Raw genomic sequence first — 10,637 nt, 5'->3', positions numbered from 1 at the left:
AGCTGAAGAAATACGTGGTGAAGACTTTCCCCAAATCAGGTAAATACTCTACTGGAAACTTGTAAGATTTGGAAAACGTTATTATTGAATGGCTTAGATGCATATCCAGACTGAAACACAATTTACTTGAAATGTGTAAGGGATTCCTGATTACTAATTTCGTTTTAACATTTACACACAATATGCATATTTTTGTGTGCAAAAGTGCAGTGAAGCTTCAAGTGTATCTCCTGTTAGATTCCCCTGATCAACTAATCGAGCTCTTGTTGACATTTCTGCAGCTTCCTCTGTGGGGAACATCCAGCTGATCGTGGAGGACAAACCTCTGGACAATGACTCTGCTTCCCTGTCTGACTATAACGTCAAGGCCAACAGCAAAGTCCAGATGGTGAAGAAGGTGAGCGGCGGCTGAGAGACGGAGGACAGAGACACCTGCAGACGGGAGTGGACAGCGATGCTCGACAAGGAAGAGGACAGCGGGGAAACCCAGGACTATTTATAGCACATCAAAGATCCAGTCTTTATTGTGTTCTGCACTTTATGACTCGTGTTTCTGATTCCTCTTTGGAACCAACTTGCCATTTCCCAGAAGCAACAAATCAATTTTTTTGATGCACTGAATACAATATCTAAACTTTGCTGATTACACTTTTTGTATAAAATCAGTTCATTGTAAAGTTGTTTGTATGTTTCAAGCTGTAGCTATTGTATAAAGTTTTATTGTAAATAACGCAAATAGTTCACATCCTTGTTTTACACCATTCTTATCAGTCTGAAGACCTGAGCAAGCTATAAACATGTGATGAAGCCTGATCTGTTCCCTCACACCAGGTGAAAACTCATGTTTTCTTGTAACATTTATTACATAAATAAATGTGTTACTAAGCTTTAGATCTAAAGCTTAGTAACAGAAGAAGACATGAATAAGGAAAGATCTAATAAAAAGTTTCTATATTTTCCTTATTTTACTATATTTATTCAGTTAATTTACTGTGTTTCAACTATTATTGCTTATTATGTATGTTTTAATTTTCTTACCTAGTTTAATTTATTTGTAGATTAATTTGCCTACATTTATAACTGTAGTTTGGATTTATTTTATCATTCATTTAATGTCTCTCAACAGAATGTTTTCAGCATAGAGAAGGGCAAAAGGATACAACTAGAAACATTGACTAAAAAGTTTCTAGAATTTTGTGACTACATATATTTAGAATAGAATAGAATAGAATAGAATAGAATAGAATAGAATAGAATAGAGGGGATTTCCAGTCTACCAGCTACCAGCAGTAACATCACAGGCAAGTCGAAACATAAAAATATAAAAACAGAAAGTAAAAGTAACAGACTTTACAGTAATTTACAGCTTAAGAAAAATATCACATTTTTATTACAAAATAACACACTCCAGTAAAAAAAAAATTGCAACTGAGTGGAGTAATAAAAAAAAGTCAATATTTTTGGAGCAAACTGAGAAAATGTGGTGCAGAAGATGGGGTGAAGCTTCAGTCCAAAGAAATATTTTATAAAGCCTTCTTTAGTGAGTTGGTCAAGTTTTTATTTTATGTATAATAAAATCTTTGGATGTGGAAAGCTGCCTAAAGGCCATTAGGAGGAAAAAGTAGTGTCAGTAGAAAATGGAACGCCACAAGGAAGCCTAAAAAGTCCTTTATTATTCTTAACTGTCATAAATAATATATCTAAAGATTTGTTTTTTGTTTTTTTTGAAGATGAAGGAAGCGTGTGAGAAATGTAGGTCAAATTATTGAGGAGGCAGTTTATAAGGTTTAGAAAAGTGTCAAAGTTTCACATTTTCTGCCAATTTAATGACAAAAAGAAATCAGGAAGCATAACAATAATTAAATAATTTATTGCGTAATATTTTGGACGTGTAAAAAAGCACGAAAATAAATTCCATTAATTTGCAAACTTATAGAGAAGAAACAAAACGTTAACGTTGTACAGTTCTGTTTTGTTTGAATAATAAAAAAAAGACTGTAAATCATTTATCATTTCTCTTCCACACCACATTTATGGGTACATTTTGTTGGTTTATGACATAAAACGCCACGAAACCACATTGCAGTGACTGTGGAAGTGACAAAAGTGGAAAGATTTGTAGAACACTAATACTGTTGCAAGTATTAATACTTACAAAAGTATTAATCATGAATCCATGGTGATTCTGAAACAAACGATTCCAGGTTTTGGTTTTATCTTTTAAATTGTTTCTGCTCAATATTTCCAACGTTCTGACATTCCTGAGCAGAAATACTGTCTGTCTCCAAGAGACGGTTCTTTAAATACCTTTGGCCACATTGGCGCTGATTAATCCCAGGCAAACGGAAGTGCTGGACTCTGTGGGCGAAGCGTTAGGTTTTTCTCCACACGGGGATCTCCGTCTGTCTGGGAGCGACGCCGCTGGAGCACGGCCCTGATATGTGGCTTGTTTTCGAACATTCAGCAAAAGTCTTCAGACACACAAAGCAGAACTTGACCTCGCATCGAGCGCAGTAGAGGTGTTTGCAGTGGTTTCGCTTGTGCTCCAGCAGTGAGCCGCAGGTGGGGCAGGCCCGGATGGAGGGACACCCGCTGATTCCCCACACCGTGTCGAAGACGATTTCTGGGCAGGTCCTCAGGGTTTGCAGTGCCGTGTTGCTGCAGCCGTCGTTCTCACAGCGGTCCGAACGCGGCTTCGGACCTTTCCACTTCCTCTGACACTGCCAGCAGAATTCATACGGGCGTCCTTTCTTCTCTGTGCAGGCTGTGCAGCTGACGCAAAGGTTAAGTTCATCTTGTTTAACAACAAAAGACTTGCATCCAGGACACTGGAGGAGGAAGATGGAGATGTAGAATAAATTGTCGACTAAAGTATTTTTAACAAATAAACCTCAAAGTAAGGGAGAGAAGACATACTTTTCTGCTAACAGCGGAATTGATCTTCATCATTTTCTCAAAGTTCTTCTTTTCTTCAGGGGTCAGGAGAGCCATCTTGCAGACCTCCTCAAAAGGCCACGCAGCTTTACAGGAACCACACGAAAACTTGCTTTTTCCCTTTAAAACAATGAGAAAAGATTCATCAGTCAGCAGACTAAAGGCCGGCCTGAGATACAAGCAAACTATGAAGGTACTTATGTCCCCCGACAGGCCTGGGCGTCCACATAAAATTTTCAAAGGACATGTTGACATCAATATCATATCAAATCAATATCAAAATAAATGTGTGCAGAAAGCCATGGAGGAAGGGATGGCAACAAAATCAACATACTGACATCAGTGAGTTTCAAAAATGGATCTTAAATTGATAACACACTTTCACAAATACATATGCTGGCAGAAAGTAAATATTTTTGAAGTTTAACATCTTTTTAATGGGTATTAAAAACTGTAGGGAACCAAGGCACAATACTGCCTCTGATTATATGAATTAATTAAAACAAAGAATGTTTTCAATCATTTATTGTCCTTATTCTAACTTTTACAACTATGACGCACATCTAATTAAAATACGGGATTCAGTTTAGGCAATAGGAATTGTATAGAAGAGAAACAATAAAAAAATAAAATAAGAAAAGCTGTGCTTACACCTGTTGCTTTTGCACTTTTATCTAACAGTTTTCCTCCCACTCAATTTTCTACAACTGTGCTTGGATATAACACTGTTTGAACATAGTGTTTCATACTAACTGCAAGAATCTCCTTAAAAAAGAGAAAAGAATATACTAGTTGTTAAAAAGGGGGGGGGGAATTAATTAACTTGGACAATTTAATGGGTGGTGGGTAGCAAAGTGTTGACTGTATGTTGTTTTGTAAATGCCCTCCAGGTTTTGTTTATGCCCCTACAGGCTGTGACTGTTACATAAAACTGAATACAAATTCCCTATTATTTGTGGTTTTGTTTTTGTTTTTCTTTTTTTACCTCTTCCAGCTGCTGCAGACACCATTTAGTGAGAGACATCGGGGTCACCGTGTGACCGCAGGACATCTGCGCTCTTCGCGATTTAAAGCCTTCGCACAAAACTATAGACAATCAAACAAAGTCACTCAGTAGAGGCATTGTAGAGTGGATTTCCAGCATTAATCCACAGATTAGCTAAAACAAGTGAAGAGCAGCAGCAGCCTACTTACAGTCCATATCATCATCTCCATCGACAAATTTCAGCGTCGAGTCTTTGGGATCGTAGCACTTCTCCTTCGATGCAGATGAGCCCATTTTCTTTCGCAGCAAAGACCTGAAGCGAAATCATACAAATGAAGTAAAAACTTTCGCTTTCCTTCTCTGGAGCACAGACTGCTTGGTATCCCGCTTTTTCATGTGCAATTAGCCCTCAATAAAAACGGAGAAAAAAAAAAAGTTAAACTGTGTCTTTACGTAGCAGTTTGAACGCACCAGCCTTGACTTGAGCACATTCAGCATAAAAAAAAGCCTCCTACAAATTAAAATACACCTCGGGGTTTCTGTGACTGAATAAAAACGCGGTTTACCTGTCCAACGCTGTATATGGAGACGGATCGATGGACATCTTTCCTTTCTGGACGCGACACGTTCACAACCCAAACAGAGACGCACTTTGACTCAGACGTCAGCTCCGACTAAACAGGTCATGATCTGAGTTTGCGCCAACGACTCTCTATCTTTAACTTTTTTATGTTTTGTTTTGGGTTTATATATATATATTCAAAGTCGGAAGAATAAAGTGCAAAATGTTACATGCAGTCAGAAAAACAATACCGCCTCTTAACATACATTTTATTACGTCAATCACGGAAATTAAATAGTTCAGGACAGATTGGAATGTTTGACATCAAGCATTGTACATTGCTGCTCTGTGCTTCAATTCAACATCTTTTCTCTGTGTCTTATTAATTCAAATAAATAGCTTCTAACCGAAAATGAAAGTTAAAGTATGCAAAGCGGGGATTTCCCACAGTCAAAAATGCCCCTAAAACACCAGATTTGCTGGAGAGGTGATCTGAACACCAGAGGGAGAGGCAGGAGGAGTTATCTCTTTCAGAAGAAAAGGGTGTGGATTCCCCTAAGCCAGTTACCAAAGTCTCATTAAGTCACAAGATTAATTTACTATTTCTAAAAAGAAAACGAATAGAAAACATATAGGAAATGCAAGCAAGTTTATTTGAATGAGCTATTTACCAGCCAGCATGCCTAGGTGGGCCCCATGTGGGGAAAAGGAGGGCTGATATATGGGTCGCATATGGGTTTGTCCGCGGGTTCCAAAATGGCCCCACATGGGTTTGCCCATGTAGGGCCACAGCCCACATGGGCCCTACATGGGCACTAAATGGACAAACCCATGTGGGCCACCACCATATAGGGCCCAAGTAGGACCCAAGTGGGCTGTGACCCTACATGGGCAAACCCATGTGGGGCCATCGTGGAACCAGCGGACAAACCCATATGGGACCCATATGGCATGCCCTCCTTTTCCCTACATGGGGCCCACCTAGGCATGCTGGTGGGCCCCAGCATGCCTAGGTGCCCCAGCGGCATTTACCTTATTCACTGACCAACTGCATGCAAATTCAGTCCATAATCAACCCAGCAGGTGAGTTATTGCATAGTCACGCAAACAAAGAACAACAACAACAAACCCTGTTGACGTCATATCAATTTTGAAGTGAAAGTAAATTTGGAGCTACGCACATAACAACCACCAGCAAGTTAAAGGAACGGTTAAAATGTACTTTTAATTTAAAACATTTATTTGTTGATTTGGTACGTCAGCATAATGATTTTTAGGGATGTAGTTATTAATAATAAAAATAAATAAATTACAAATTTGGAGCGGAACTTTGGCCCAGATATTGTGTCCCAGTATGGCTCAATGTGTAACAACGCGACTAGACATTTATTATGTTTATGATAAATGAGGTTTCTAAAAAGTACGAATGTAGTCAAAATGTGTCACTCTGTAATAATTAAAACGTTGCACTTCTTACGCATAGAAAAACACGTTCGCGGTTTGGCAGGTTGTCCCTTCCCACGTTCCGTAGCAGTATCTCCTCCCTCCCAACATGGCTGCCTTCAGGAGCGGGGTGACTCCGAGCTGCTTAGCAAGATGTTTCCTGAGGCAGACCGGGAAACCGAGCCGGGGCAGTCCCGTTCTTCCAAGCATTCAGAACCAAGTATGTTCAGTTCACAGTTCTGCTGGAGAAGTTCTGTTCCTGCTTCTAAATCAGAGGCAGAACCAACAGCTTTCAGCGGCTAGCTTGCTAGCCGGTTAGCCTCCTCACTGCGTTATGAGTGTGACTTTGACAGAGTCTGCAGAGACGTCAATAAAAGTCGATTAACTGCTGTAAATAATGGATTTTCCACTTTGTTATTCCAAACTTCGTTGTTGTAAGGTTTATAAACCTTATTTAAATGATTTTATCGCACTTTCAGGGTAGCTTCAGACATTATCCGTAGATTTTCAGTGTCAGAATTGCTTTGTTGACCAAAATAGTGCACACAAACCAGGAATTTGACTTCGTTTTAGCGTACAGACATAAAGTATAAATTGATGTACGTAACTTATTTTTAACTTTAAATTAACTTCTAGCAGAATTAGATGAAAACCTTCCTTCCATTTTGTACTGAATCTCTTGTTTCTGTCCGTACAGCTGTTGCTCCAGACCTCCAGCCTCCACACACTGTTCGGCTGCAGCAGTCCTTTCAGCAGGTCTCAGATCAGCCGCAGGCACCGTGGAAAGTTCGTCTGGGTCAGCGCTGTGGCAGTCAGACAGAACAGCTCACAGGTCAGTTAACACGTGTTAGTAAATATTTAAAAACATATTGTAGCCAGTTAAAGTGGCATTGATTACCTTCATGTTTAATAAAACTGTTGCTGTAACTGGCTTCAATAGTTAAAAAGTTTGGAACTGCAGCTAAGAGCGGCATCATGGAGTCTCCAGGTTTCCATAGCAACCACTTCTTTTAAGATTTTAAAAATGTTTGATAATAAAAATCTCACATTTCTATGTCGAACTCTCTCCTGCTACACAATTGTTAATTTTTTATTCATATTTTAGTCTTAAAATAAACTCTGTTCAGTCACAGATAAGTTACATTTCTGGTGGTTTCCTCCAGATCCAACCCGTTGATGTGTCGACATCAGCTGCTGTCCTGCAGTCCTCTGCACCCTCCCTCCCTGCTGACCCGGCCCCCGCCCTCACACAGACAGCCTCCCAGCAGGTCACTGAATAATAAAGCAGCTCTCTCTTATCTTTCATCTGGATTTCCATCCTAACTCTTCATAACTCCCACCTCCAGATCCCAGCTGAAGGTGTTTCTGCGGCCGCCTCTGTAGCGGACAGCTCTGCCTCCCTGCCTGCCGACGCCTTGCCTGTTCTGGCGCAGCAGGCGGCCGACGCCGCTCCGGTCGCAGCAGACATCCTGCAGGCCGTGGCTGCAGAGCCCAGGCTGGCGGAGCTGGGCCTGGCCGCTCACACTCCGGTGGGTCTGATCCAGAGTCTGCTGGAGTTCATCCACATGGACCTGGGCCTGCCCTGGTGGGGCGCGATCGTCGTCGGTGAGCAAAAGAACCTTTCTGAATATTGAGTTCTGTTTTCAGAATATTTAAGTTATCTGTTCTGAAGTCCTCATCCGACAATGTGTGTTTTTCTGTTTATATGTTGTTTTATTGTTGGTTCCAGGAACGGTTCTGGCCCGTGTGGCCGTGTTTCCCGTCATCGTGAAGGGTCAGAGAGAGGCGGCCAAACTGAACAACGTCCTGCCTGAGATGACCAAGCTAACTGACAAAATGAACGAGGCCAAGCAGAGCGGAAATAAATACGAATGTACGTCTCCTCACTCTCTGCTGTGCTCACCGTCTTTCTGCTCTTCAGTCGTCTCTCCCTCATTCTGACCTGCCGATTGATTGTTTCGCAGTCGCCAAGGCGTACTCTGATCTGAACCTGTTCCAGAAGAAACATGACGTCAATCCTCTACGAGGCTTCCTGGTTCCTCTGGTCCAGGTCAGTTTATATTGTTTTGGTGCATCAGGATTTATAGTTTAGTGTTTATGTCAACATGAACCTTCCCTTGTGATCTTGAAGGATATATTAAGATTTCAGCCCCTTATGGGGCATAACATGGCAGGCTGAGTTAAGGTCTGACTCAAGTATCTTCCTGAAAGCTTAGAGTGTTAGTGTTGAGGTGTAAAACATAGCTTTTTTATACATTGAGATGCAGAGATGGCTGATTTAAAATAATCAAAACTTGATTATCTGATTGTTCATTTCTAGTCTAATGTAGAAAAGAAATCAAATTGCGATTTAAATACCTCAAGATTTCCAACCCTACTAAGTATGACACACTGCAAAAACACAAAGTCTTAAGTATTTTCTAGTTTCTAGTGCAAATGCCTTAGTACACTTGAAATAAGACAAAACAAACTAACAAGTAGCTTTTTCTGAAAGATATAGCTGCTTGTTTTGAGTCAGTAATTCCTTATTATTGATAAATAAAGCTCTAGTTGTGTTGATCTCCGCCAGGCGCCAGTTTTCATCTCGTTCTTCATCGCCCTGAGGAAGATGGCGTATCTGCCGGTGCCCAGCTTACAGACGGGAGGCGTCCTCTGGTTCACTGACCTGAGTGCAGCTGATCCGTTTTACATCCTTCCTTTCGCTGTCACCGGGACCATGTTCTTCATCCTGGAGGTGAGATGAACTTTTACTGCTCCTCAGATTCAGTTTTTCTGTCCTGTCAACAGAATCAGAGCAACGTTTTCCTAAATCTCTGATTTAAATGTTTCAGCTGGGAGCAGAGTCTGGTATCGACAACCCAAACCTGAGAACCATGAAGACCGTCTTCAGAATCATGCCTTTGATCATCCTGCCTCTCACCATCAACTTCCCCACGGTTGGTGTGGATTTACCCCAGAACTCATCCCTGATGCCCCAGGAAGCCATAAAGCTCTGCTGCTTACACTCTGTGTGTGTGTGTTAAATTATCTGTTCCCAGGCGGTGTTCACCTACTGGCTCACCTCCAACTGCTTCTCCCTGGGTCAAGTGGCTCTGCTCAGGCATCCTGCAGTCAGACGGAGGTTCAACATCCCGGAGAGGGTCAAACACCCGACCGCAGCGCTGCCTCAGAGCGACGGACTTATTGAGAGCATGAAGAAGGGTCAGTGCTGCAGAAATGAACCGGTTGATGCTTAATTTGGGCAGCAGATTTACTAAAGCGTAGCTTGGTTTCGTCTGGCCTCCAGGATGGAAGAACGCTCAGCTGGCTCACCAGATGGAGGAGAGAGAGAGAAGGATAAAGAATCATCTGGACATCGCAGCTAAAGGTCTGAGCCGCTACGCTTCCATACTTTCAAAACTAACTTTCTGAGAAGGATTAGATGAACAAAAACGTTACAGGTGGATGAGAAAATTATGAAAGACACGCAAGGACATGTTTCCTCTTATTTCTTAACAATATTTGATGAATTTGTACCCAAATATTGTTTAACTCAACAGAAAAGAAGAATTGGTAAAAGTATTTTTGCTTTAAAAATGTAAACTGCTCCTTTAAAGGTAAATTAATCAAATTAAATCAGAATTTTCATAAGTAAACGAGTCTTTAACATCCTGAAGTTAAAATATAATCTATATTATATTTAATATGTCTGCAGGATTAAGCCATGCCTCCTGAATCAAAAGCAAAAGTGTAGCCTGTTCAGGATTGTGTGTGAAGATTACAGAACATTATAAAAATATATTTTTTTTTAAGTTGTCCGAACAGTGGAAACCACAGTCCTGATGTAAACTTTACAGGAAATGGCTCCCTCTTGTGGTTAGTTTGACATCCTGCAGACAAATAAAAGATGCAACATCTCCAGGCTCCTGCAGATCTTCTTTCTTTTATAGCTAATATTTTACATATAAAACTGTTGTTTTTTCCTTTTTGTGATACATGGTCAGTATAAAGTATCTTTTAAAAATTGTCCTGCTTTTAGTGGTCAGCACTGTATAAATGTAGTCAGTCCATAATTCTCGTATAATCCAAATAAATTAAACCAATAAGTTGAGTTTTAGCAAGAAACATTTCAGGTGCAACATTCGGAAATCACTTTAGAGCTGAAATAATTTTGGAACAAAGTTGTACATTTCAGCTCCTTGATGAACTGATTCCCTGTCATTCTGCTCATGACTATATGGACTTGAAAATGTTGAACGATTCGTTTGAAGATGTTGTATTAAGGAGATGCTTTACTTTGTGTTATTTTTTCTGATCTTTTATCATCTTTTCCGAGGGTTGCCTAACATGTCAACACCAGACCTAAGAGAAAGGAATTTTTCAAGCATAGATGTTTTTCTCCAAGTATTTCTAAACCTTTTTTTTTTTTTTGGCCTTGCAGGTCCACTGAGGCAGACTTTTACCCACAATCCTCTGCAGCAGACACCTCAAGCCGCTAAGCAACAGGAAATCAAAGCAAAGCCGTGGAAGGACACGATCGGATGAATCCGGGCGGGTTTTTGCTCCTCTGTAGAGAATTATGTACATATTTATAGAGAGAATAGAGGGATGAAGTGTTGGGATGTGATTATGTGTTTTAAGCAAATATAAACTCTGCTTTAAAACTTCACAGTGTTTGATAATGTTTTATTGTGCTCACAAACAAAACTCTGCTTATTACGTACAAACCTGAGT

At 40.5% G+C, this 10,637-nt stretch overlaps 2 protein-coding genes across 2 annotated transcripts; one reads left to right on the top strand and one right to left on the bottom strand.

Moving 5' to 3' along the window:
* Window positions 1-1,846: 1,846 nt before the first annotated feature.
* Window positions 1,847-4,628, bottom strand: LOC106954589 (E3 ubiquitin-protein ligase RNF19B-like). The gene is made up of 5 exons (XM_015044214.1): window positions 4,486-4,628; window positions 4,129-4,232; window positions 3,920-4,020; window positions 2,917-3,054; window positions 1,847-2,828 (listed from the first exon to the last, which is right to left on the bottom strand). The coding sequence occupies exons 1-5, from the start codon at window positions 4,521-4,523 to the stop codon at window positions 2,373-2,375; spliced, it is 837 nt and encodes a 278-aa protein (XP_014899700.1). The 5' UTR covers window positions 4,524-4,628; the 3' UTR covers window positions 1,847-2,372.
* A 1,376-nt stretch (window positions 4,629-6,004) lies between these two features.
* oxa1l (OXA1L mitochondrial inner membrane protein) lies at window positions 6,005-10,572 on the top strand. The gene is made up of 11 exons (XM_015044199.1): window positions 6,005-6,144; window positions 6,622-6,756; window positions 7,088-7,192; window positions 7,271-7,529; window positions 7,654-7,797; window positions 7,889-7,974; window positions 8,494-8,658; window positions 8,756-8,860; window positions 8,963-9,125; window positions 9,211-9,291; window positions 10,345-10,572. The coding sequence occupies exons 1-11, from the start codon at window positions 6,034-6,036 to the stop codon at window positions 10,446-10,448; spliced, it is 1,458 nt and encodes a 485-aa protein (XP_014899685.1). The 5' UTR covers window positions 6,005-6,033; the 3' UTR covers window positions 10,449-10,572.
* The last annotated feature ends 65 nt before the right edge of the window (window positions 10,573-10,637 follow it).

Source organism: Poecilia latipinna, unplaced genomic scaffold (assembly GCF_001443285.1).
Source record: "Poecilia latipinna isolate Pla-1442-1.1 unplaced genomic scaffold, P_latipinna-1.0 Scaffold664, whole genome shotgun sequence".
In the NCBI taxonomy this organism is placed as follows: domain Eukaryota; kingdom Metazoa; phylum Chordata; class Actinopteri; order Cyprinodontiformes; family Poeciliidae; genus Poecilia; species Poecilia latipinna.
This window is presented reverse-complemented; position numbering and strand designations above follow the sequence as displayed.